The sequence below is a fragment of the Hesperophylax consimilis genome, chromosome 14, assembly GCF_061612785.1.
Source record: "Hesperophylax consimilis isolate HC1 chromosome 14, BYU_Hcon_1.0, whole genome shotgun sequence".
Classification (NCBI taxonomy): domain Eukaryota; kingdom Metazoa; phylum Arthropoda; class Insecta; order Trichoptera; family Limnephilidae; genus Hesperophylax; species Hesperophylax consimilis.
Genome location: NC_142849.1, coordinates 20,604,545 through 20,629,377, shown reverse-complemented (window position 1 = coordinate 20,629,377; position 24,833 = coordinate 20,604,545). Strand labels below are relative to the sequence as shown.

The window sequence follows — 24,833 nt, the reverse complement described above, 5'->3', positions numbered from 1 at the left end:
TGAGGTGATTTTCTCACGGTGAAAACGGCGCTATATAAATAATTCAATCATTATTATTCTAAAATAATTAAAGAACTTTAGTTCATCACTTCTCAACTCACCAATTAACACTTGGAAAATTCCTACAGAAAATCATTCGGCTATGATTGGGTGTACCCAAAATTTTCTTTTTACTTTTTTCCTTCTTTTTAATAAGTACCACATGACAACAAGAGCTTCATCGTCGTCCATTGCGCACAATTTTTTTTCGTAGAGTATGGTCCGTTTTTAAACCGAAGTGTGAACAGGGCCATTGGCCATCCGTTTTTAAAACGGGACCCGCCTCCGATTTGAAAACGGAAGTGGGAACGGGCCCTCACTGCAGGTTTTAGAATATGTCGAATTTGTCATCCACCGTATTCAGATAGCGGGTCACTCTCGCCATGGGTGAATTCCGATACAGATTTGAATGACTCACTTGACAATCTGACAAGTTATAGCTATATCCCTGAGTGCAAAGTGCAAGTGCTCTGTTACAAACAGGTGGATTTGTGCCAGAATCGATACGTGGCCGTTGATTAAATTAAAAAATAGATTTTAAGAAAGCAAAACATCTATGCGTTTCTGGTGAATGGTAGTTTGTCATACTTAGAATAAAATATGGATACTTTTCATAAATATGTACCTACTTACTATCTAAGGTAGTACCTACGTAACTCAAAACAATAGAGCGATATATACGACAGCTGCAAACACCATTACGAATACTTAGGCTCAAAGCTATTAAAATGATATACCTGTTGTAATAAAAAGTATTGTAGTGTTGTAATAAAAGTAACTTAATATCCCAAAAAAAATCACTATAAATAATAGTTTACTTATTATGTTATTATTGTGCGTTATTATTTTCAAGCATTAGTAAATATACTAGCTTACCAGTTAGAACGAAGAATATTTCTTTACTAACTTGGTAATTCAATTAGTTGATTAAGAATGTTACATAACATACTATTAATTTGTATATTTTCTTTATAATTTACAAAAAACAAATCTAAATTATATTCGGTATAATCCAACCCCAAACCTTCCTAGTATATTGTTTGATGCGTTGGATCTGTTGGAACATAACACAAAACTATCATAGAGATTCAAAAGACGATGGTCTGTATTTATCACCAAAAACAGAAAGGTATTTACTGTCGGTTTGAATGTGATGTTGTTTGATTACACTGCCAATTTATTCAGGTGGTGCAGCGGTATCAAGAGTTAAGTGAAGTATCTCACCAGTATGGTGACTGTCCTGGTGCGTCTGTGGCGCTGCAGGGGGCTGCGGGGGCGGTGCCCTCATGCGTCGGGCCGCGTCGCACGTCTGGTCGGGGTGCCAGGCGGCCTTGCAGTGATAGCAGAAGGCCCGCCCGCAACCGGGGGCCCGGCACCACAACTCGGGACAGGAGGCGCAGCCGTGAGCCACCACCGCAAAACTGTAACAACAACATAATACATGTTGTAAGAGACATTCAAGAATCCAAGTGTTCTGTATCAGTGGGACTAATGGCATCAATCTTCAATTGGGTTGTGAGACTGAAGGTACTGGCAAAGAGAAGGATATGGGGAAGACGAAGACTGGAAAGCACCTGGATATTCAAATCAGGTCACCAAACATGTATGCTGCCATTTCGAGCAACGTTTCGATTTAGAATTATGGTATTTCGGTAGGGCATATAAAGGGCAAGCCTACTCTGCATTTTATCTAGAAATAGATGTAGGAAATGTGAAGAGAATGAAGAGACACTGATTCATCTATATTGTCAATATTGCACCTTGATGGGAAGAGCATTGCATGACAAGAGGAATGGTGTTTGAATGAAATTTCTAAAACAATAGATATGTATACATTATTTAACAACTCTTTAACCTCTAGTAAGCCAACAACGTATCCTTAACCTTTCCCTTACTGTGCTAAAAAAATCTAGTGTAGTCAATACACTTCTCAAAATAAGCGATTTAATATCGGAAAAATATGAATATTAATAGCTTATCGATTATGTTTATTATATTTTATATCAAAAGTAATGATAATTATAATTTAATTGCTAAAAACATGAAAAAACCATCGGCAGATGCTAAAGAAACGTGCGAGGGGTCCACATCTAGCGATGGTTTGCGGCCGACTGACTAGAGTGGCTAGCGGCCGGCGGCTGGCACAAACACAGCTGTGCGGTCGTCGGTATCGATGGTCTAAATCAAAATACAAATGCAGACGTGTGGATGTCTCATGTTCCCCCGCATAACGAATTAAAGCGGGCCATCAATAGCGTGTCATTTCCTCGCACATTCTCGCGTATTAGTATCACACGGTTGATTGTATTGGTGTATTTGTTCCCGATTTTTGACAAAAATCTCTGATTTTTAATTGAATTTGAAAACTATGTAAAATATTATTTTTTAATTCAGTGCATAAATGTATAATGGAGGAATACTTAAAATCTGAACCCAGAATTTATTATATTTATATTAAAGTTATTTATAGAGTTATTAAAGTTATTAGAAGCAATGTGTAGTAAATACACACCACAGATAAGGAAAGATTAAGGATACTATAAAAAAATCATTTCTATAAATATAACTAGATATTCTGGGGAAACTAAATATAATTTGCACAAAAATTACCAGCTCACCAACTGGTGATGGTGATTTTTCTTGTGATGTGGCTTTATTTTCATTTGTTCATGCACTACAGGCGTCTCTGACAGATGGACAGAAAGAGGGTTCATTTTCAAAGGTGGTCAAAAGGGAGAACCTACATAGATATTAAATTACTTTAGTTTGAGTTCACTAGTTCTTCTTCAGCCAATAAGATAGATGACAGCCAGACCCATAAATCCAGACGAATTGACCATGTTTTTTCTACATTGTTTTCCATTGTTATGAAAAGTAATGCCATGCTTTGCTTTCAAACTATGGCATTGATTTACCATATCCAATAGGTTTTGCATAACAATAAACTCACATAAAAGCCTCCATAAATTATGAAAAGTGATGGATTGATTAATTATGGCTGTTTTCATGTCAGTGGAATATTGGTGTTCCATATTAGTGAATTTTACTACATGTTGTTTATCATCAAAATTACCAGGATTTTTTTCTTGGCCGATGCCGAAATTGTGTAATTTATTGCAAGTAACAATTTTGCAATTTTTTTCCTCTTTAGAATGGTTATTATATCCGAATGGCCAGGTACTTTCCAGGGTAGCTATTTTCCTGTCTTTTTCCCTTCCCATTTATACATTACGTATGCCATGGTACCACCGTAAAACCTTTTTTTAAAGTTTGTGGCCACCAAAGTCAGAATAAATGTACATGCGTCATCATCATTATCATCGTGCTTTTAACAAAATGCTTATGACCCATAATATTCCACAATAGTTTCGCCTTTTCAAGCTAACACTGCAGCAGACATATATAAAGGCGTGGGTAAACGCTTAATAAAACACATATATCCATTCAAGCGATATTTGGCATATTATGGCAAGTTTGCAAAATGTCTTGAGCGATAGCTTGCCATAATGTGCTAAATTTATCTACCTTTCGTAAAACTTTTTTTTTCAAACCTTCTCGCAATTTACAGTTTGCGGCAGTAGAAAGCTCAAATTGAGATCCTGTTACTGATTTTATATGCGTCTAAATTTCAATATTGTTTATTCTCAAGTTAACAAAAGTTTGTTCTCGAATTGATTTGAATCTATGTAAAGTGTTTTCAATTCATGTGAAAACATTCTAAACACAGTGTGAATTGTCTTCTCTGTAAAGTGTCTTTTACATTGTGAAATAGGCTAACTAACCATCATGCTGTTTCCTCACAGAGGTAGGCAGACAGGACGGACCGCCAAACAACTCGGTCTTGGCACACACTCCTTGCCTCATTCACATTCATACATCGTCTCATATGTACTCTTCTATTATTCTAACTCTTGACATGGCCCGACTAAAGTATCTGATTCACTTGATAGTACCATGTCTTCCTCTGGTGTCCCTGACTTCTGCTACCATTCACATTTGCGTCATATATATTCTCCTTACACTCATTTCTTCCCTCTACATGCCCAAACCATCTAAGCGTCTCTTTCTTAATCTTACTCATTACGCTTACATCAATCAGCCTTGCACTCTTTCCACTCCACATTTCTCACACGATCATACATGCTTTTACCATACATACGCCTCACGTATCTCACTTCTACAGCATTCAGGCAGTCTGTGTAACACACAAAGACTGTGTTAAACTAAATAAAGCAATAATTGAGATTATTATTGATAATTGTAGACAGTGAATGTATCTTTCTAATAAAATACCAGTTCTTTGTGGAAATGTAGTAAATATTCTAGTTAAGTGCATTCAATTTTGAAAGTTAGCGAACACAAATTCTATAAAATATTTTTTCATACAAAGCATTTGAATAGCTGTTAATGATTAAAAATTAGGTCTTCTAATAGATATTTGCATCTGTGGTTATCAAGTAGGCTATAGACAACATTCATAAATAGAAAATATCTAATGTTGACCCGAATAAGTACCTCGTGCTGCAATTTCAAAGAAACTAACACGCCGAATTTGCTTGATTATAAAGTTAACTATTTTTTAATAACTGTTTTATACAGGGTGTCCGGAAACTCGTAGTACAAGCGGGAAACTGGTGAATCTACATCACATTTGGAGTCGATTTTGTAGTATATTTTTTTTTTATTTGAGCTTTCGTTATCGAGTAAATCGAGTTTGAAGTTGATTTTTTTTTTTTTTTTTTAATCAAATTCTTATAAATTATTACTGAAGATCAAAGTACCCAACTAATTAAAACTATTTGAAAGTAAAACAAATGAAGAAACTTGGATTTGAAGCATTATTTTGAAATCACCCTTCATTTAACCCGGTGTAATCATAAAATATTTCTGCTCTGCAGGGTTAAAACATCTGTTATTCAACCCTAAACACCAGAAAAAACTTTAACCCTAAAATAGCCGAAAGATATTTTTTTTTGGTTTTTTTTTTTTTTTTTGAAAATGCTCAAATCAAAAAACTTTATGTTTTTTTGGGTTCCCCATGTGGTGTAGATTCTCCAGTTTCCCGCTTGTACTACGAGTTTCCGGACACCGTGTATATCTAAGAAATATGGGATAAGCGGTAAAATATGTGGATTCCTTAGCTATATAGCCCTATAATTACTTTGTATGTCTCAATCACAGACATATGAATATATAGACTAGAAATTAAAGATGAGGGGTAAAATCAACTGTTGAAGAACGAAGGGGGTAAAGCTGACTGTGATTCGTCAATAAATCAATCTGACAGTATATAGGCATCTTGCATTATAATATCACCATTTAGTTCTTAAAAGTAAAATCTGCTTTTGAATGAATAGACATTTTTACATGGGAGCGCAAATTACTCGCCACGTTATGAACAAATTTGCGAAGTCCAAATTCGGCAAAATAAATTTCTTCTATTTTCAGAGTCGAATATTTCGTTTACGTATTTAGTTAAGACACTTTTATAAATGTTCATAATTTACTTCCCAGCAACCAACCAGCTTTGTGTTTCGCGTCCAGACGTATCTTGATGTGATAGTATATGTTTCTACAACTGATCCATATTATACGATGTGAATATGCTTAAAATAAAGTAAAATAATGCTTATATATGGAATGTAATACGACAATTGGATTTATTCTCTTTTTCACATCTATTTTTACAAGTTTTCATACCACAAGCCACCATTTTGCCGTGTTATTTCGTAAAATGAACCGATGATGCCTCGACCATAGTTCGCACAAGAATGATGATGTCACGTTTTCTAAATTCACTTGAGGCCATACGCGAGCCCAGCCGGCTCCAATGGAACCGGTATGGGGAGTGGGGAATAATACGCTTTTAATCACTTAGGGCAGGTCTACTAATATTCATATGTCTATGGTCTCAATATTAAAATTTGGTGGAGTTATGATTTATTTTAATTTCGGCGGGAAATTTCCAAATCTCTGCACTCAGAAATCACAAACGATGGACTCGCTTTTCAATCATTAACGCAATCGCTCGAGTGGATATAAGTCAAATGAATTCAAAATAAAAGTATGTATTATATAATTACAAGCTGACAATAAATATTATTGAATTTTGTGAAATGGATCTTGGTGTTGAAGTGGGTCTGCAGCCAGTAAGACTAAGGCATACCCATTGGGGTATGTTGTGAGGTGAGGATAGTGGGGAAGGAAAGGTTTAAAATTACCTGGTTATTCAGATCTGGTCACCAAACACGGCTAAAACCATATCAAGCAACGTTTCAATTCTGAATGGTGGTCTTACACCAGGGCGATACTGAGATTATCTTCCACGCTAGAACGTGCCGCAACTATACCATATATTATTTAAAATGAGTCATTTGTGGAATAACACAAATTAATCAAATAAAATTTATTGCGCACGCCGGGATTCAAACCCGCAACCTCTAGCTTGATAAAAAAATAATGTTGGTTCATAACATTAGATTTAATTCTGTTTGCTGATTTTCACTGTTTCAAAATGTCTTCTTCTATTCTAATGAAATATAATGTGTGTAATTCTTATTAAATTGAAATAATAACAGTAATCTTTGGTTTCCAGTAAAGAAAATGACATCATTTTGCATTCAAAGAAATACTAATACTCAATTTGAGGTAGTGACAATAAGATAATAATTTGAGATTTAATTATAAAAATGTAAACACTTTTAAGCATTCACATTTCATTAAATGAACACAGAACTCACTCAAATGCATAGCATACATACAGCATGTTTCATTATTATTGATTTTTTTTTAACAAAAAAACAACTCAACTGGTCTCATGGAAATCATTGTATCTCCCTTACTGCCATGGTGAGAAATATGATCTAAACAGTATTAGAAAGAGAAAACACCACACTTTATTTTCAAATCTAGAAGTTACCCACAGAATAATTAAAATGAGCACCTTTATGAAACCAAAGGCACGGAACGCAATTAGAAAAAAAAGTTATTAAACTTTGTGAATTTTTTATTCATTAGTTTTATATGAAATTACGAAAAAGAGATAATATAAGTAATACATTTGTTTAATAAAATACAAAAAACGTATGGTAAAAAAATTTAAAGTTCATGTTCGCATTGCAAATTTTGGTGACCGGATAAATCATCACAATGATAATTCATCACATCTTTAAAAAGTTATATAAAGTCATGGAAAGTGATGAAACTAAAACTTTATTAACTGGGCTAAGTAGGTTAGGTTAGGTTAAAAAAAAATTTTCATTGTTTCTAATGACTTTATATCACTTTTTAAAAGTATGTTGAATTGTCACTGTGTTGAGTTATCATGGAACCAAAATTTTAAATAATATTTTTTATTTATAAAAATACAATTTACTAAAAAATAATATTTTACCTGTCACAGGTGACATCTATATAATATAGGTATATAAAAACTACATCTTCAAAATACAGAACATTTAAAATACCTTGGAAAAATTCCGAAATTCAATGAGAAAATATTATTATTTCAAGTTTACACAACAGATAAACAACCCCTTTTGACTGGATAAGCAATGTATACATATATCTTTTCATGAACTATTTCATGTCAGCTTCTATTTTACGTTTCAATTATTAGGTTTTCACATACACGGTTGTGTATCAATTGAATAAAATTTTCACCACGTTTTAAGTAAGACCGTTGTGTTTATTTTTTGTATTGTAAGCGTTTTTGGTTAAAATTTTCTGTACAAATAAAGGTTACAATGCATGTTTTTGATTATATCCTGATTTATCCCTCACTTACAAGATTTTTTTCTCAAAACTTCAAATTTGGACCTAACTGTTTTTTTAAGAATCCCTCACTTACAAGACTTTAAATACGTTTTTCTCAACTGTTTTTTTTAAGAATCCCTCACTTACAAGACTTTAAATACGTTTTTCTCAACTGTTTTTTTAAGAATCCCTCGCTTACAAGACTTTAAATACGTTTTTCTCAACTGTTTTTTTTAAGAATCCCTCACTTACAAGACTTTAAATACGTTTTTCTCAACTGTTTTTTTAAGAATCCCTCACTTATAAGACTTTAAATACGTTTTTCTCAACTGTTTTTTTAAGAATCCCTCACTTACAAGACTTTAAATACGTTTTTCTCAACTGTTTTTTTAAGAATCCCTCACTTACAAGACTTTAAATACGTTTTTCTCAACTGTTTTTTTAAGAATCCCTCACTTACAAGACTTTAAATACGTTTTTCTCAACTGTTTTTTTAAGAATACCAATGATATAATATGCACCATACACACAACAATTCTAAGTATGCATTTTTCGGGTCAAATCTAATTGCACGACCTATAGGACAAATATTAAAAATCATTTCCAATGAATTGGAATTTGAAACATTAAAATTTATTCAAATGAATTAGTAGACCTATCTATAATTATCAAAATCAATTTGAATGATTTACAAAGTCAAAAGAATTTGTAGTCATTCACCTGTGCCCCCCCCCCCCCCCCATTATGTCTATCTTAAAATGCAAGAATGCTCCATTTATATCAATGAAGTGAAATGTGAATAAAATTTGTTTATCAACAGTTTTCAAAAGATAAGTTGATAAGATAAAAGGCGAATTTTGATAACAGACTCCATATAGTAAATTCACTTTCCGCTATTTATATGTAATATTTGCCAATGACAACTGATAACAAATCAATAACAAGTCACTTATCTCTAGATACAAATGTACAACTGGATAGAACTGATACAGAACTGAAAATAGACATAACACATAATTTATTACATATAATTATATGGAGTGTTTTCGTTATACTTCCTTTGGTAAAAAATAACAGAACTTGGCTTAGGGTGTTTCAAACTCCATTTTATGACCATCAAATTGACAATCAGTGCCATTTTGAATTTTTGACTTACTTAACCCTGTCGGTCCGTGTGTATATTTAAAAATACATAGATTTTATAATTTTTTCCTCTCTAGCCAGAGCAAATAAAAATTGGCAGTTTTATTTTTTCTATTGCTGAAATAACTGGCTTTGCTTTTTTCTTCAATATGATTTTGGCTAATAAGTTTGGGTGGAAGCCATTTTCATATTTTAAATGTGATTTTTGTGTTCAACCCTTTTAAAAAGTAAGTTTTGGGGGTATTTATTCAATGTACAATTTTTATATAAGTGAATATAATGTTATATTTTTTATACACAGTGTAAGATTTGTTGTTTATATGAAACACACCGTCTGAGACCATTAAGTCTTTCAAATGAAATTAGCAATAACTTCTAAACTATTGAATAAAAATTTTTTTTTCCAAAAACCCTACCAATTGTAATTGTTATCAAGCATCAAATATGTTGTACCACCAGTGCCAATTAATTAAGGTCTGAAAAGGTTAAACGTTAATTACTGACTCATTTCAGCTCTTGATCAAATTGTGATCAGCTGACAAGCATAGCATCGTGACCGTTATGCTCGTAAGCTTATAATAATTTGTTTAAAAGCTGAAACGTGCCGAGAATCAGTGTTTTATAGGGACCGTTTAAATGTAAAAAAACTAAAATGTAGAGTATCATCATTTTGATAGTCGAACCGAAAGGTAAAAATCACATGAAGGGGGGTCAATAGGGCCCCCATGTTTCGCAGAGCGATCGTGTCTCTTAACCCATTAGCCACATAATTATTAAGCTAAAAAATTGGCCCCCACTACTGAATTAATTTTGTACCAAAAATTGCAAATCTGCATTGGTGTCTAAATCTAAAGTAATTTTAAACCATATGTTTAAATGAATTAATTTCCTTAAATTTGCTTATATATTGTATTTAGGTAAATAAAATAATTTTCAAAATTAACAAAAATATAAATAAAAAACATAATGTAAAGAAATCTAACATGGATAATTTTTTTTTTACATTTATATACTTTTGGGGATCAGGTGGTGAGGCACGAAATGAAAGGCGTGTGGTGAAGGTCACTGTGTTTATTGAGTCATTTGCCGTGACGAGGAGATGATGTAGGACAGATGTAGAATATTCCGGTTGCTGCGATGATGTGCTGGTCAGCCGCGGGTCAATGAGTCGACGCCGGGCGCTGGTGACCGGGACTCGATGACTGTCAGGCACTGGCGATCTGGGGAATCAATACTCCAGTGCTGACGGAGGCCGAAGGTGCGGCGGACCTTATAGGCAGTTGAACGGGAGCGGCGTAGACCAGTGAGGATGCTGCGTGTCCTCGTGGTGGTCATGGTGGCGTGGAAGAAGCGCTGGTCAGAGACACTGGAACCAGGGCGCTTGTAATCCGAGTAGCGCTTGCCAGGGACGGCGATCTGGACAAGGCGCTAAGATGATGTCCTGATAGAGTCCATGATGGTACGGGCGAAGCCGGGTATCTTGTCCATCGCGGGGGCGCACCGACCGTCACTCGTGAGATTAGTAAATCGTTGGCGGCAGATTGATGACTGACTGACTGACTCGCTGCGTCGGGCATATTTACACTACACGGCCGACGGCAACAGTAGGTAGATGGATGGCAACTAAATCCTTGGCACTCGCACAGTCTGTGTGTTTCACGAAGTTTCGACGGCGGGGCAATTATGCCTAGGCGGTAGACTCGAACCTTCTGGCGAGTTCTCGTAATGTGAAAGACGGCCTGTGACGTATTGTCACCTGGTAGACAAGTAGGTGCTTGTAGTAAGTAGATTGCTTTGTTTACAATGTGATTTCGACTGCAAGTACATAATTCGGGAGTAGGTACTAAGTAGGTCGAGCGGTTTATTATTAATTAGTTAATCTAGATTTTCCTCGACGCCACATACTCATGGCTAAAAAATTTAACTGTGTATGATAGTCCTCAAAGCAATAAGAGATGTGAAGGGCCACTTTTCAATTTTTGCATTCCCAGTGCGTTTTATTCCTTGCTCGGTATTGTCGCGATGGGAATTTCTTCCTTCCAGGGCCTGGAGGAATAAATGTCGGGAAGTGGCCCCCCTGACATCCCTTAAGTCTCACATTGGAGACTAATTCCAAACCCATTGGTCGGGAATCGACATCCTGCGGCATTTAGAAGGAGTAACTAACAGGAGTCGATTCGCTCATCGACATATTGAAATCTTCAACTTAGTCATTTGTAGATTCCTCACCCTCGGACTCAGGATATGATGACACTAAATTATCAATAATACAGTCATCATCCGATTCAGCCAATAAAATTTGCAATTGGGCTAATGTGAGCCGCCCAGCACGGATTTTTTGCTTGAGCCACTCGCCATTTTAAAGAAATTGTGGCCGGCTGCTTACAAAACTTCGAACGTAAATATGAGGGAAAAACTTAAGAAAAAAATTATCATCGATCCTACAAAATGAATGCTTCATTATCTACAAAGCATTTGGCATTTAAAATTTCGTCAAAGACGGCATTGGCTTGTTAGTTTTTCGTTTTTAGGCCGACCGACTCCGGCCCGAGCTGTGTCGGGGTTTGTGGATAAGTACTAGAGATGCACACCCGAGTGTGAATCATACTAGAGATGCACACCTGAGTGTGAGTCATACTAGAGATGCACACCCAAGTGTGAGTCATGGTTTGTGACCAATGGGTTAATACTCTTTTTGCCCTTTCCAGTAACACTCTTTTATAAGTTTTTTTTTGTACCTATCATTTTAACCAGACAATGCCTATCTTCGCCCAGCAGTCAATAATCAAGTAATGCAAATGGTAGAAGAGATACTACAAAGTAAATAATGATTCTAATACATATTACTGTAGCCCAAGGGTTACCCGTTGGGTGTCTACTTGTGGCCCGCGGAGCATATGCACACATTTTTTTCTTTTAGTGTACATAAAACCACCAAAAAAACATTCCAACGTTCGTAGTTCGCATCATATCTCGTAAATGGAAATATCTCAGTACATTGATTCAACTATCAGTATTGCGCGTCTTGCAAGTATTGCGCTTTTTGTGAATCCAACACCGAGTGAGCAATACCCCATACAATAATTCCTTTCGGCATACCATTACTTGTAAAAGTAACTACCAGTGCGAAATACTAGGGAACAGGTATTTGGATAAAGAATTTATTCATACTTGTACCAGTTGTTCCAAATATCAAGACGGGCTAGTATGACTCACCTCTAGTATGGCTGGGTAGGATATCTCATTTCTAAAATCTAGCCCAGCAGCTGAAAAGGTTTGCCACCCATGCTGTAGCCCTTTTCAGTAAAAGGGCACTTTTTACATCGTCCGCACTAGTGGCTTATTTGGGGTGAGGATTTTTTAATTTATATAAAGAGTAATGTGGATCTGGGGGGAGGGGAGAGTAATTTTTCGGAATTGGATAGATATTATTTAATTTCTTCAAATAGTAAAGGGATAATTTATTTTAAATTCCAATCGATTACCAAAGAATTTTTCCAGGATTACCTAAATTATAGAATATGTGATGTAAAAAAAAACTAAGATACCCAAAAAAAAATTGGTTTGGGGATATGAATTTCTTTCTGTTACTAAGATATTTATTTATTTATCGTTTCTTTACATTGTATCTTTTTTTTTAAGTTAGAATTTTTATAATATAATTTTTAAATGATTTGAATAGATTAAGAGCAGGACCAACTAAAACAATTTTCTCAAGTTTCTTGAGAAGTATGTCATTGCTTACTGTGTCGAAGGCTTAAAGGTTAAAGAAGGGTTATAGGTGATGGTTTACATATTAAATAACATGACATTATGACGCTGCGTGTGCCATTTATTATTGTTACAAAATTTGAAATAATGAATGATGTACAAAATTGAAATGATAGGAGAGTGAAGACTCACTTGCAATCCGGCGCAGGACACCAGCGGGTATCCGGATCGGAAGCCAGGACCCTCCGAACCATGAAGTCTTCATACTTCTCGTACAGTGCAGGATTGTCCAAGATGCGTTTGATATCTGGAAGTGATTTAAGTGATAATAAACTAACAGCCAAAATAAAGAAACACATTATTCTACAAGCATGGATTTTCAATTAGCCAAATGAAATTTTTATTTTATTTTTTAATTAGTTGCAATTGCAAAGCTTGTACATGATGTAGATATAAAGTATAGCACGAGTATAAATTAAAATTAATAATAATTATAAGCGAAGTTTCTTCAATCTGATCTACGAGGATGTCATATAAGTGATACATCGGCGGCTATCCCATACATGTACGTTGCATAAGTGATACATCGGCGGCTATCCTGTACAGAACATGGATGTTGCATATGTGATACATTGGCGGCTATCCCGTACATGTACATAGGTGTCGCATATGTGATACATCGGCAGCTATCCCGTACATCCCTATGGATGTTGCATATGCGATACATCGGTGGATATCCCGTACACGTAGATAGATTTTTCTTATATGGTATACATCAGCGGCTGATCAGCATTTATGAAGTACTAAAACATATATCATGTCAAAACATGTAATGTGATAAGATAGATTGCGATGAAACGGCCAGTGTTGTAGAGGTTTAGGGATTTTAACCAATCACAATTTTGTCGTAGAAAAAAATACATGAAATTTGTTTAGTTTTATTAGTGGGTTCAAAAAGATGGTTGGCATATGAAGGATTTTAATTCCATATTGATCCATCTGCTTCCAAGTTAAAATATACTCTTCATATTCCCGGTTTAGAATAGAAACGATACTTGAAATAGCTTTAGTTATGCTTAGTTAACAGATAGTGTTGGCACCTAGCATCGTGCTACCTACCTTTATATCCTTTGTAAAATTATTGTGGCCTATCTACCCAACTCCTCTCCTCTCCTATGCCGACGTTAGTTGAGTTAAAATATTCGTCCTGTCAACATCGTTTGATTACGGAGCCCCCCTTTATCGACCGTGTCGAAAATCAAAGCCATCGTGAGCTCGCGCATGGTAAAATTTGTGAATTGTTGTGAACCAGCGCAAAGAAGGATTGAAAACCGTGGAAGAATAGAAAAGGGTAAGTCGGCATTCCGAACTTTTCCAATCCTATTATTCCGCGTTGCGACGGTGCTATTCCGTCCCCATCAGATAGAAAAAGGCAGGAACTTCCCATCCTCTATCTTCCCCATTTCCTTCCGCCTCAAACATTACCCAAACAAAGATGCATAGTTGCGCTAGCTCCAGAAAGATCTCTTTAAAGCTTCCATGTAAATGCAATCAAAATAATGTTGGATCTCTTGTAACTGCAATGACGCAAAGATACACATACCATTGGGGTGCATGGGCTCCGAGCACTCGGCGCATGCTATGGCTATTCGGGACTCCTGTATCTCTATGGAGAGGTAACGGCGCAGACACTGGCCACAAGAGCGATGGTGACACGTGCACAGGCGAGGAAAGCTGGTGCACTCGAACGTGCCGAGGCAGAGGGGACACTCCATTAGTTCGTCCTGAAAAGTTATTCAAATGATTATTGAAAATAGATTTCTTTATAATAAATGTCATTTAGCAAATTGTCAAGGCCGACAGGCTTGGGCGCGAAACTGCAAAAATTACGATGTCAGTGCTGTTGCTAAGGATCTAAACTTCATTGTTTAAAATAGTCTAATAACTATGTTTATTTAATATGATTGCGGTCAAACAACACATAAATCAGCAGTAGCAACAAGTATCAATAACAGTTGCCGCATTTTGAAAACTGCCGTTGCTCGATGGCACTGACATGACACGTTTCACTTCAAAATCCGTTGGGCATTGTTAGCGAAGTCCATTCATTGTCACAAATTGAACATTGAATGGACTTCGGTAAGGAATTTCAGCAGTGGATTTGGGAAATGGACTTGGACAATAAATTTCGATATTGGACTCTTCTGATCTGATCAAGTCAAGCAAGCATATTATGGAAAACTGGTATCCATTGTTCTTTCATTCAGATCAAAACAGTGATGACAGAATTAAGTGGATGTATGGAGTGAAATACCCCTTTTCAAAAGGGTAATATGGATGGTCACCGCAATTTAAGAAAGGGAGTCAATCGAATCTTCAAAATCTAGTGACATCTTATTCGTGAACTTGGCGACAAGCATACTAAATTATTTTCTAGCACTGTTTTGTCGGACAAATCTACAGGGTTTTCCAATAAGAGGTGTCATTTTGAATAGCCCGCTATTTCGGTAGATGTTACTTTTGAAGCGGTCATTTTTTGACATTTGACAAGTAGAAACTACGCCATTAATAAAAATGGAACGATACACGCTTCAACAACGCATTGAAATTATTAAAATTCACTTGAGTGAATCAAATGCAAATCATCTTGAGTGATTAGGCCCATTTCCACCTCGGTGGCTTCGTCAACAAGCAAAATTGTCGCATCTGGGGCTATTCTTGAAAAGCCTCTTTATCCTCAATGTGTGACTGTTTGGTGCGGTTTATGGTCCGGCGGAGTCATTGGACCTTACTTTTTCGAAAATGAGGCTGGAGCAACAGTTACGGTGAATGGATTTTGCTATCGAGAGATGATTAATGATTTTTTATGGCCGGAATTGGATGGTATTGATCTGGACAACGTTTACTTTTAACAAGACGGCGCTACGTGCCACACAAGCAACGAAATCATTGATCTTTTACGATTGAATATCAAAATAACACCTCTTATTGGAAAACCCTGTACTTCCTGCATTATCTTCCATGTTTGCTTGAATCGGATAGCAGAAAATTATACATACCTAAACTGAACGAAATAAGTAAGGAAATTTATTTCCTTTTAAATAGTTAAAATTACTTTGTGGTGTCATTTTGATTATATATAAATGAATTACTTTGTTTACACCACTTTTAATTAATAATAATCTACATTTTTCAAAGCCAATGGCCTCATCTTTAGAATATGCACTAATTCAAATCATAAAAGAAAAAGACAAGTATCAATTTCTAACTGAAAACCGTACTAGACTTAAATATATTTTTCCATGCCCAAAATTAAACACTTCCTTTGCACAAAATTATTACACTTACCGGGCAAGAATTTTTTTCAATCGACTACCTGAAGAAATTAGAAACATTAATGATAACATCAAAATAATAAACACTGTAAAAAAATATTTTAAAGACAAACTCACAAAAAATAAAAATGTTTCCAATTGAATTAATCTTTAGAATAACTCACTTCATGAAAAATAACTCACTTCATTTAAATAAGTTTAAAATCATTTAATTTTTAATTACTTACTTATTGCAATAAAACAATGTACACTCCTCTTCCAGCCACAAGCTAATGCTTCTATGGAAGAGGGGTCCTGAAATATTTTATCTTATATTGTAACAAACAAACAAAAATGTACTTATATAATAAATGTAATAAATATTCATACATCGTCTCATAAAATAATCAAAATGAACGAATTAAAAATAGATAAGTAAAGACAAATAAGTACATATGTATATTATTTTCAATTTGATAATATGACTTATAAACAATAATATGGTTTGGCAATGGGTTCTAGTACTAGTCCTTTAGTAGCAGATATATTTTTAAATAATTTAGAAGATAAGATTTTTGATAGTCATTATGTTTATGCATTATTGTTTATTTTTGGAAAAGATACATTGATGACATTTTTTGTAAAGTACTGGTATAAATTTTTCCTAAATTCATTAATAAAATACACAAAAAAATAAATTGACATTAGAAATTGGAGAAAATAGTAGCATAACTTTTTTGGATTTGAATATTTCTAATATCAACAATAAATTTGAATTTAATATTTTTCGTAATGACTCATATACAGATATTGTTATACATAAAACATCGAACCATCCATTTGCTCAAAAATTATCAGCATTTCTTACTATGCTTAATAGATTAGTAACCTTATCTTTAAATAATTTTAACACAGAATTAAATATCATTAAACAAATTGCAATCAATAACATGTATAGTACCTATTAAATTTAGATAATAATTAGATCAATAAAAAATTATTAGATCTTATTAATAATTTTATGTTTATCCATACATTGTTGATAATTCTAAAAAGTGGAGAAAAATAGAATTTTTAAATAATCGTACTACAAATTTAATAATTAAAAACATCTCGAAGACTATATAACCACCTTTTTTTTAAATAACAAATTTAAAAAAATATATTTTGAATAACAAGGATAAGGATGATATTTTAAGCAAATCAGGAGTTTATTAAATTAACTTTTAATGATTTAGCTTTTTTATAGGTAAGACTTCTAGAACTTTTATATAGGTAAGACTTCTAGAACTTTTACATAGGTAATAATTATTCTGAATTTACCAACCATATTTTGGAAACAAATAATTCTTTTTTTATATAATTAAAGTTTTAAAAATTTACCCTACAAATACAATAGGTTTACAATTAGATAACTTTGAAATTTTAGAAATTAGAAAGTGTTAATAGTGAATTAAATATTATTAACAAACAAATATTTTTTTTAAATAACCATCTCTTAAATTTATTTTCGCATTGATATATATGTTGATAAAGTTTTTAATTTTGTTTTATTTTTGTTATATATACACCTTAGTTACTCCTTGATTCTTTTACGTTAAATTATAAAAGTTTTCGATTTATACAAATATAATAATGAACTGTTTTATGATAATTTAATTTATTTTTATAATAATCATAACTAATTAATCATCTTACATTATGATATTTTTGTGAATAAGCACTTATTTGTCTATACTTATCTATTTTTAAATTCGTTAATTTTTATTATCCTAAAGAAGAAGCCATTGACTTTGAAACATGATTAAAAGTGCTATAAACAAAGTAATTCATTTATATATAAGGAAATTTACGTTTATCTGTTCTTACATAAATATGTCTAAGACAACTCATCTTTGATAAGGTCCTTTATTTATTTATTTATTTATTTATTGTTTGTTTGTAAATATTACATAATACAATTAATGAACTTAAAATGTCCAACTAGGCGATTGCCCGTTTTAGGACATTCCAATATGATAATGTTTTTACATGTAAATTATGGTACATTATAGTGTTGACTATTCTGTTGTTAAAAAAAATACATATGTATATTCATATTCTAGAATACTTCCAGTTATATCACGACATATTTTACTATTGTTTAGCTGACATAATAACTGAATTAACATAACATATGCTGAATTAATAGATAAAAACAAGAAAATGAATTTGAAAATGAAACTGAATTGAAGAAATTCTGTTGGTAAAGTAATTTTTTTATTTTTTTTTTTTTATTTTTTTTTTTTGTTACATACATGGTTTTAAAATACAAATTATGTTTTTTACATACATATTAAAAAAAGAAAGAAACAATGCGAATTACAGAAAAGTATATGTACACATGCACATATGTATACATATACAGGGTGTATCGGCACTAACCCGACAAACTTTAACCAGCTATTCCTTAGCACATTTGGAGTAAAAAATGTTATGTGCACTTTGCTGTCCGGTAACGTTTTTTTTTAATAAAAAATTAATTAAACATATTTTCACCACATGTCACCACTGTTTTATCCTTTGTCAAAATTTGAAAGCAACATCGCAACTCTCGCGTGTTGCTGCGAACGAAGCCCGTATTACATAATCCAGTACCAGAAAAGAAATATTTTATTTAACAATAATGATTATTCACATTTTTCGTATGCGAATCACTGATTGTCTTCTTGTATTGTACACATCAGTTTTATTTTTGTATCTAAATTGTTTCACCTCTGGAATGCTTTGGTTTCACCTCTTACGCGTTTCACGTATTAAATAGTCTAATTTTGAAACTAAGAAACTAATTAGTAGATTTCCTGAATTTATAATCGAAGTCCAATAATTCTGAGCACTTTTAAAAACAATTTTCCTCACTTAGGTACTTATCAATAATAATAATTGGATTATTTGAACAGCGCCGTTGTTTTTTAAATCACCGTAAGTGCTCTGTCAAAATGTTACTTGCTAGGCTATCCTACAACGTATATTTTTTAATAAATTTAGTTATTTACAACTTCGCGGAATGTGATTTATGAATATTATTGCTTATGTTAAAAGCCTTCCAGAATTACCGGAATATAACGAGCAGCTTGACACACTTAAGTTTATTTCCACTAATTTGAAGGTACAAAGAATGTATAGTTTTAAAAACAATCCCGATGAATCAAAAAACGGTTCATATAAAACTGCTGCGCAACACACTGAGACAAAGGAAAGCACTCACACAAACGTCATGACTGCATTGGATTGACCACCTGCAAATGAATGCTGCCAGATTGCTAATTTATTTAAACAATAATTATTAAATTTTATTTAAAATATCGCAATTTTTTTAAAAAATCGACAATAAATTACAACTATAATTTAAAAAAAATATTCTTAACCCCACGCTTTTTCGTAATTGATTAATTAATTCAGAATTTAAACGTTGCTTGAAATGACTAGCCGTATTTGGTGACCAGATCTGAATATCCAGGTTCAGAATTTAAACGTTGCTTGAAATGACTAGCCGTATTTGGTGACCAGATCTGAATATCCAGGTTTAGAATTTAAACGTTGCTTGAAATGACTAGCCGTATTTGGTGACCAGATCTGAATATCCAGGTTCAGAATTTAAACGTTGCTTGAAATGACTAGCCGTATTTGGTGACCAGATCTGAATATCCAGGTTTAGAATTTAAACGTTGCTTGAAATGACTAGCCGTATTTGGTGACCAGATCTGAATATCCAGGTTCAGAATTTAAACGTTGCTTGAAATGACTAGCCGTATTTGGTGACCAGATCTGAATATCCAGGTTTAGAATTTAAACGTTACTTGAAATGACTAGCCGTATTTGGTGACCAGATCTGAATATCCAGGTTCAGAATTTAAACGTTGCTTGAAATGACTAGCCGTATTTGGTGACCAGATCTGAATATCCAGGTTTAGAATTTAAACGTTGCTTGAAATGACTAGCCGTATTTGGTGACCAGATCTGAATATCCAGGTACTTCCTCACCTTCCACTCCTTCCCTTAGCCATAAAACTTACCCCAATTCAACATAAAAATTGTTTAAATTATCGGATGTAATGAAATGCATAATAATTAGACCCCAAAATACTTAATTATTCAGGGAAATAAACCCCTGAGTCATCAGTTGGAAATACCAACGACATTAAGTGAAATTAACAATGCAATAATCCTATTATTGCATTGTTTAAAATTTCACTTAATTATTAGCATTAGCAAATAATATTGGGATTAGCAAATAATAATTTACGACAATTTACTCGGAAATCAATAAAGCCAGAATAATAAAAAAAGAAAGTTATCACTTACGTCGTCTGTAAGTGGCTTTACCAAAGTTTGATAATGCCGTCAGAAGGTGAAACAGCTGTCACGCGTAATAATAATTACAACTAGCAGAACTTGTTTATAAACACACTGTTTTTATAAATTTTTTAATAAGACTGTTAAAATAAAAAAAATCTCTAAATTGAAATGGAGTTCTACAAACTAAACTTAAAATCAAATAAATTTATTGCGAAGGTTCAAAGTACTGTACTGTAATATTATATTAAATAATTTTTACGTGTTTAATTATTGTTTAAAGTCAGATTAAAGCGATTAAAAAACCCACCTGGCAATTCTTATTCGAGTTTCGTTGTTTTTACGTATTGGCGCGCTTACAAGCATCAGTCGTCTCATTTTTAACCATTAATATTTAGTGTGTAGGAAAGAGAGAAGACGCTTTTCGACACACTTGTCGAAAAACTTGTTGAATGCCGACGGGCATACTCTTCTACAGATTTTATTAAATATTGATATGTAGGTAATATTGATGTGTAAATGAATGACATTGTGAGAATTTTACCAATAAATAATAAATGAAAATGCGGACATGTAGTTTATGTTAATTTTTTTATTGGAGCATTTGTTCGAAGTGACTACCATTATTTTCGATGCAAGCGTGTAGTCTTGTTATATTTTGATTATTTAAGTTTGCAGGATTTGCTTTAATTTCTGCAGCGGCTTCCATCACTCGTTCGAGCAGTTGCTCTCTTGAGGCTATTGGCTTAGCATACACTTTTTCCTTGAGAGCCCCCCACAGGTAGTAATCCAGGGGGGTCAGGTCGGGTGATCTTGGTGGCCAAGCAATGGCCGGACTTCCACGGCCTATCCAACGACCAGGAAACTCGACATCCAAGTAGTTCCGCACGGCAATCGAATAGTGTGGTGGGGCTCCATCGTGCTGGAACCACATTCTCCGTAGTAATTCGAGGTTCACATCTTCCAGAATCTCGCCCAGTTGCACTTGTAAGAACTCCAAATACATCGGTCCATTTAGTCTGGGAGGCAACTCGATTGGACCGAGTATTTGATTTCCCAGGATTCCTGCCCACATGTTGATGGAAAATCTGTCCTGGCTCGACGACTCCCGAACAAGCTTGGGGTTTTGTTCAGCCCAATGGTGCAAGTTGTGCACATTTAGCACTCCTGTTTTAGTGAACTGTGCTTCGTCGGTAAACAATATGTTTTTCATGAAGTCTGCATCTCTTATGACATTATGCAGCATTCTTCTGCAGTACACGACTCTGGAAAAGTGGTCATTCTCCATGAGGCCTTGGCAGCGCCTATAGTGAAAAGGTTTGAGCCCGTGCTTCTTCAGAACTCTCCATACCGCCATGTGTTCCCTGTGTCCTATCATCAGAGCGACCCGACGCACGGACAGCGTGGGGTCTTCGGTAATTAAGTTCAGGATTCTCTCCTCAACTGCCACAGGAACGATGTTGTGTCCTCCGCCGGCGCCTTCAATCCGTCCGATGCCACAGTCACGCAATTGTTGATACATCTGAAACAAAACAACAAATAACAACTGCTTTTATTATTCAGCTCAGTAATAATGTCAAATAAACAATCGCGGGCTTTTTCACTCATTTTATTTTTAAAGAACACTTATTTTAGGCACATATCAGAAAACTTACGTTTTCTCTTCATTTATTTCATTTTTTTATAGTAAAATGTATAACAAAGTGTTTTAAATTATAATTTTCTTAACTAGGTACGGTTGATATCTTGGATTCACAGGGGTGAAATTGAATTCAAGTAATTTAAATAATCCCATGGTGAGAAAGGGAGTGAATTCAATTGCAGTGAATGATGCATTTATTAGAGATTAAAATTAATTAACTTTTTAAAACGCCGTTTAGTGACCACTGAACACAAATCACCTAAAGTACAATTTACATTTTTAAAGTTGGTGGCCCCTTGTTATGTTTTTAATGTTCCCAGTTTAAATTTCAAAAGCGCTTTTTGGCATTATCAATGAATGTAAATAGTTTCAATAAACAATTGATAGGGTACAAACCTGGACAAAGGTAGCATGGTGTGGGACGCGTCTTCCAGGAAACCTCATGCGATACTCCCTTACGGCTGCTCGTGAATTTCCATTGCAAAATCCATAAACAAAAACAATATCTGCTTGCTCGGCAGGTGGATAATTGAGGGGCATATTTCAACAGTAAAAACTTAGATAACAAAACAAAAACGAAACTAGAAACTTGATGACATGCGAACTCCCAAAACAGCACTGACCACTGATACGAGACGGGGTGGCGGGAACCACACGGGACTTGAGACAGAATATGTGTGAAAGAGATGACAGTAGCGCGGCGTTGCCAATTATTTTACCCCTATACTGTGGGCAGTAGCGGAGTGTGGAAATTTTATTTATTTTTTGTTTTTAAAAGAAAAAAAATGTTACCGGACAGCAAAGTGTACATAACATTTTTTACTCCAAATGTGCTAAGGAATAGCTGGTTAAAGTTTGTCGGGTTAGTGCCGATACACCCTGTATAGTGTATTACACACCATACATAACATACACACACAATACACGTACACACACACGAGTTCATAAACAGCATATACATAAAAATAATAATATGCATAAATGTATGATAGCAAAAAAATCCCACATAGGCATCGCCAGTTCGTGGGTATACTTGTGTTTCTTTAAGGCAGTTCAGTTAAAATTACTCTAAATATACATATTTTATCTTTGTAGAAAATTGAAAAGAAAAGAATGAAAATATTTATAGTAAAATCATTATTTACTGTATTTACGGGATTAAATATGAAAAATAAAAGTTAATAAAGATTTGTTAAAAGTTAATAGAGATTAAGATCAGATGTTACAGCAGGTAAATATTAATATCTATGGTATTTATCCAAGACTTTATTACATTTTTATGTTTCCTGTAGGATGATATATTTTCACATTTGATTTCTGTATTGGTATAGAGTGCATTATAAATTTTTGGTGTAATAAAATAAGCATGTCTTTGCGCAAGCCTTGTTTTGCACAGTGGAACTTTAAATACATTATTTACCCTATTACTAGACCGATTTTCATTTTTTATAAAAAGAAAATTTCGAGCAAATATATATTTTAAACATTGTGTACAGTAAATTTTTCTTATCTCTAACAATTTAGCCTCTTCGAATAATTGCAAGGAGGGGTAGGTCATATCTTTATGCAACATTATTTTTAGTATTAGTTTTAATACAAATGTATATTCATTTTTTTTTTACTATTGTTTAGCTGATATAATAAACTAAAGAAATATTAATATATAAAACAAGGAAATGAAAAATAACAAAAAATAAAAAATGAAAGTAAAGAAGGAACTTTTCCTTTAAGGAAAAATATCACGAAGAATTGAACAATTTTCGAACTTTCTTTATGTAAAAATACAGTTCCTGTAATGCTAATATAATACCAATATAAGTTAAAATGTAAAGAAGAATGTAAAGAAAAACAAAATTTACAATTTAATTACTGTTTTTTAGCATATTCTCGCATTCAACTCTCCCCAAGACCAGAAGCCAATTGTTTACCTGCATACGCAGAATATTAGTACTCTTTGCCTTCCATGCATCAGGTATGAGATTGAGCAGTTTAGGGCCTAAGTATGAGAATTGTCTCTGTGCTAAAGATGAGGAAGTGGTGGGCGGAACTGTTGGGTTTTTTTTTGCATGTCTTGTATTATGACAGTGGTTTACGGAAGCTAAGTAGTGCCTCTGTTTTATCCTTATCACCGTACATTCGTCATGTAGCTTTTAAGCATAGTTGACTTATTGGCACAACAGATCTAGATGTTAGTAATCGTCTATTCGAACATTCTAGGTCAAAGTATTAGGCCCGCTCCTCTGCAATAGACTTACCTCAGCTCTTACTAATCTCCATAATTTGGCTGAATTTAAACAAAAGAATTAAAAATTTATTTTTAAGAATTATTAAAATATCTTACAATTCATAAATCTTAACTTCTTTTCGATATTTTATAATAAGCCATATTCTTCCGGTAATTGTTTGGTTTCGGTTGCCTCCTTGTACCTGCTTAGAAGATTCTCATTTCTGACCACAAACTTCCTCATGGTTTTTAGTTTTAATATTCTTGTTTTGTATAAACAGTATTTTTAGTGTTATAATATTAGATCTGTATTGGGTAAGGCACACTGTGGGAATAATTTTAAGAACATGACCACTAATACTAAATTACCGTTTTTAAGTTTGTTATAGACACAAAATTGCGCTATATAAATGCCAAGTCATTATAATTATTATAAAACCGTGGGACTTAATTAATTTTTGGAACATCAGGCTCTCTCACGCTGTTTAGATGTAAGAATAATTAACCCTATTACCACTTGCAGACATTACACTTTTGGCCCAATAAATAGGGCAGCGACTGGTCCTGTTAGTAAAGTTGTCCGACGACTTTCGTGAAGTCTGTGTTGCATTTGCAAATTCTTATCCAGGGTACCACCCTCAAGAGGAAGCCGGTTATTTAAAGTCAAATC

At 33.9% G+C, this 24,833-nt stretch overlaps 1 protein-coding gene across 1 annotated transcript in view; it reads right to left on the bottom strand.

Annotated features, from left to right (window-relative positions):
* LOC149418036 (E3 ubiquitin-protein ligase RNF19A-like) overlaps nucleotides 1-24,833 on the bottom strand; it is a 125,053-nt gene that overhangs the window by 80,367 nt on the left and 19,853 nt on the right. The window contains exons 3-5 of the mRNA XM_089639291.1: nucleotides 14,252-14,432; nucleotides 12,841-12,955; nucleotides 1,264-1,460 (exon numbers count right to left, since the gene is read on the bottom strand). Coding sequence (XP_089495417.1) covers nucleotides 1,264-1,460; nucleotides 12,841-12,955; nucleotides 14,252-14,432 — 493 coding nt within the window. The remainder of the gene's footprint in view (nucleotides 1-1,263; nucleotides 1,461-12,840; nucleotides 12,956-14,251; nucleotides 14,433-24,833) is intronic.